At 46.8% G+C, this 1139-nt stretch overlaps 1 protein-coding gene across 1 annotated transcript in view; it reads right to left on the bottom strand.

The window, feature by feature from the left end:
- Window positions 1–552: 552 nt before the first annotated feature.
- The window catches only part of rad54b (RAD54 homolog B), an 18184-nt gene continuing 17597 nt past the window's right edge, over window positions 553–1139 (bottom strand). The window contains exons 17-18 of the mRNA XM_030785389.1: window positions 887–1087; window positions 553–776 (exon numbers count right to left, since the gene is read on the bottom strand). Coding sequence (XP_030641249.1) covers window positions 553–776; window positions 887–1087 — 425 coding nt within the window. The remainder of the gene's footprint in view (window positions 777–886; window positions 1088–1139) is intronic.

Genomic DNA, 1139 nt, shown 5'->3' with positions numbered 1-1139 from the left:
GCACACACACACACACACACACACACACACATACACACCCAGACACACGCACACACACACACACATACACATACACATCCAGACACACGCACACACGCACACCCAGACACACACACACACATACACACCCAGACACACGGACACACGCACACCCAGACAGACACACACGCACACACACACACACACACACAGGCAGACAAACAAACATACACGCATAAACACTAACAGATACAAATATAAACAGATGCACTAACATACATTCATTTCCTGCGTGCACTGTTGAGTAACAATCTGAAGATGATTCAAGCTCCAGGGAAAGCCCAAATATGGCTACAGATATGATTTATTAATAAAAAAAATCATAAAACATATACACAATATTAGCACATATCCATACAGCCTGAGAGTTTTTGTGTGTGTGTGTGTGCGTGTGTGTGTGTGTGTGTGTGTGAGTGTGTGTGAGTGAGAGTGTGTGTGTGTGTGTGTGTGTGTGTGTGTGTGTGTGTGTGTGTGTGTGTGTGTGTGAAAGAGACTAGAGAATGATCCGTGGTGTTAAACTGTGCTCTGGCTTTTTGTGGTGGTACTCTGGAAGGCAAACGTGATGTGGTTTCGGGCATGGTCCAGGTAAATGTCAGCGTACGATTGGACGTTCCCAGAAAAATGTTTCCAGTGCATGAGCTCGGACATGCTCACACGCTGTGGAACACTGGCACCGTCGCCGCGGCGACCCAACTGACACGCCCTCTCTGAATCTGCAGACACTTCTTCAGTCACGCCTGACACACACGAAACAAAAACAAACAATATACAATGACAAAACCATCAGATAAATGTGCTTACAGATAAGCTGCGTGCTTATATATATGTGTGTGTGTGTGTGTGTTACCTGGTGTGTTTCCGTCCCCGTTGCAGGGACAGTCTAGCAGGTCATGTGTCAGACAGTCTGATTTGGTATCTAAGGTGAAAAGGTCACGCAGTTCCTCTGAGGAGAAGCTGATATGTTCGGCTTTCTTGGCCAAGTCCACCACTGTCCCAGAAAGCCCCTGTTTACTCACCTGCCTCTGATAGATCTTCTCCTCTATGGTACCTGCAGACAAACAGAGAGAGAGAGAGAGAGAAAGAAAGAGAGGGGGAGAGAG

The sequence above is a fragment of the Chanos chanos genome, chromosome 9, assembly GCF_902362185.1.
Source record: "Chanos chanos chromosome 9, fChaCha1.1, whole genome shotgun sequence".
Lineage (NCBI taxonomy): Eukaryota > Metazoa > Chordata > Actinopteri > Gonorynchiformes > Chanidae > Chanos > Chanos chanos.
The sequence above is the reverse complement of the archived record's forward strand: the minus strand, read 5'-3'. Positions and strand labels throughout refer to the sequence as shown.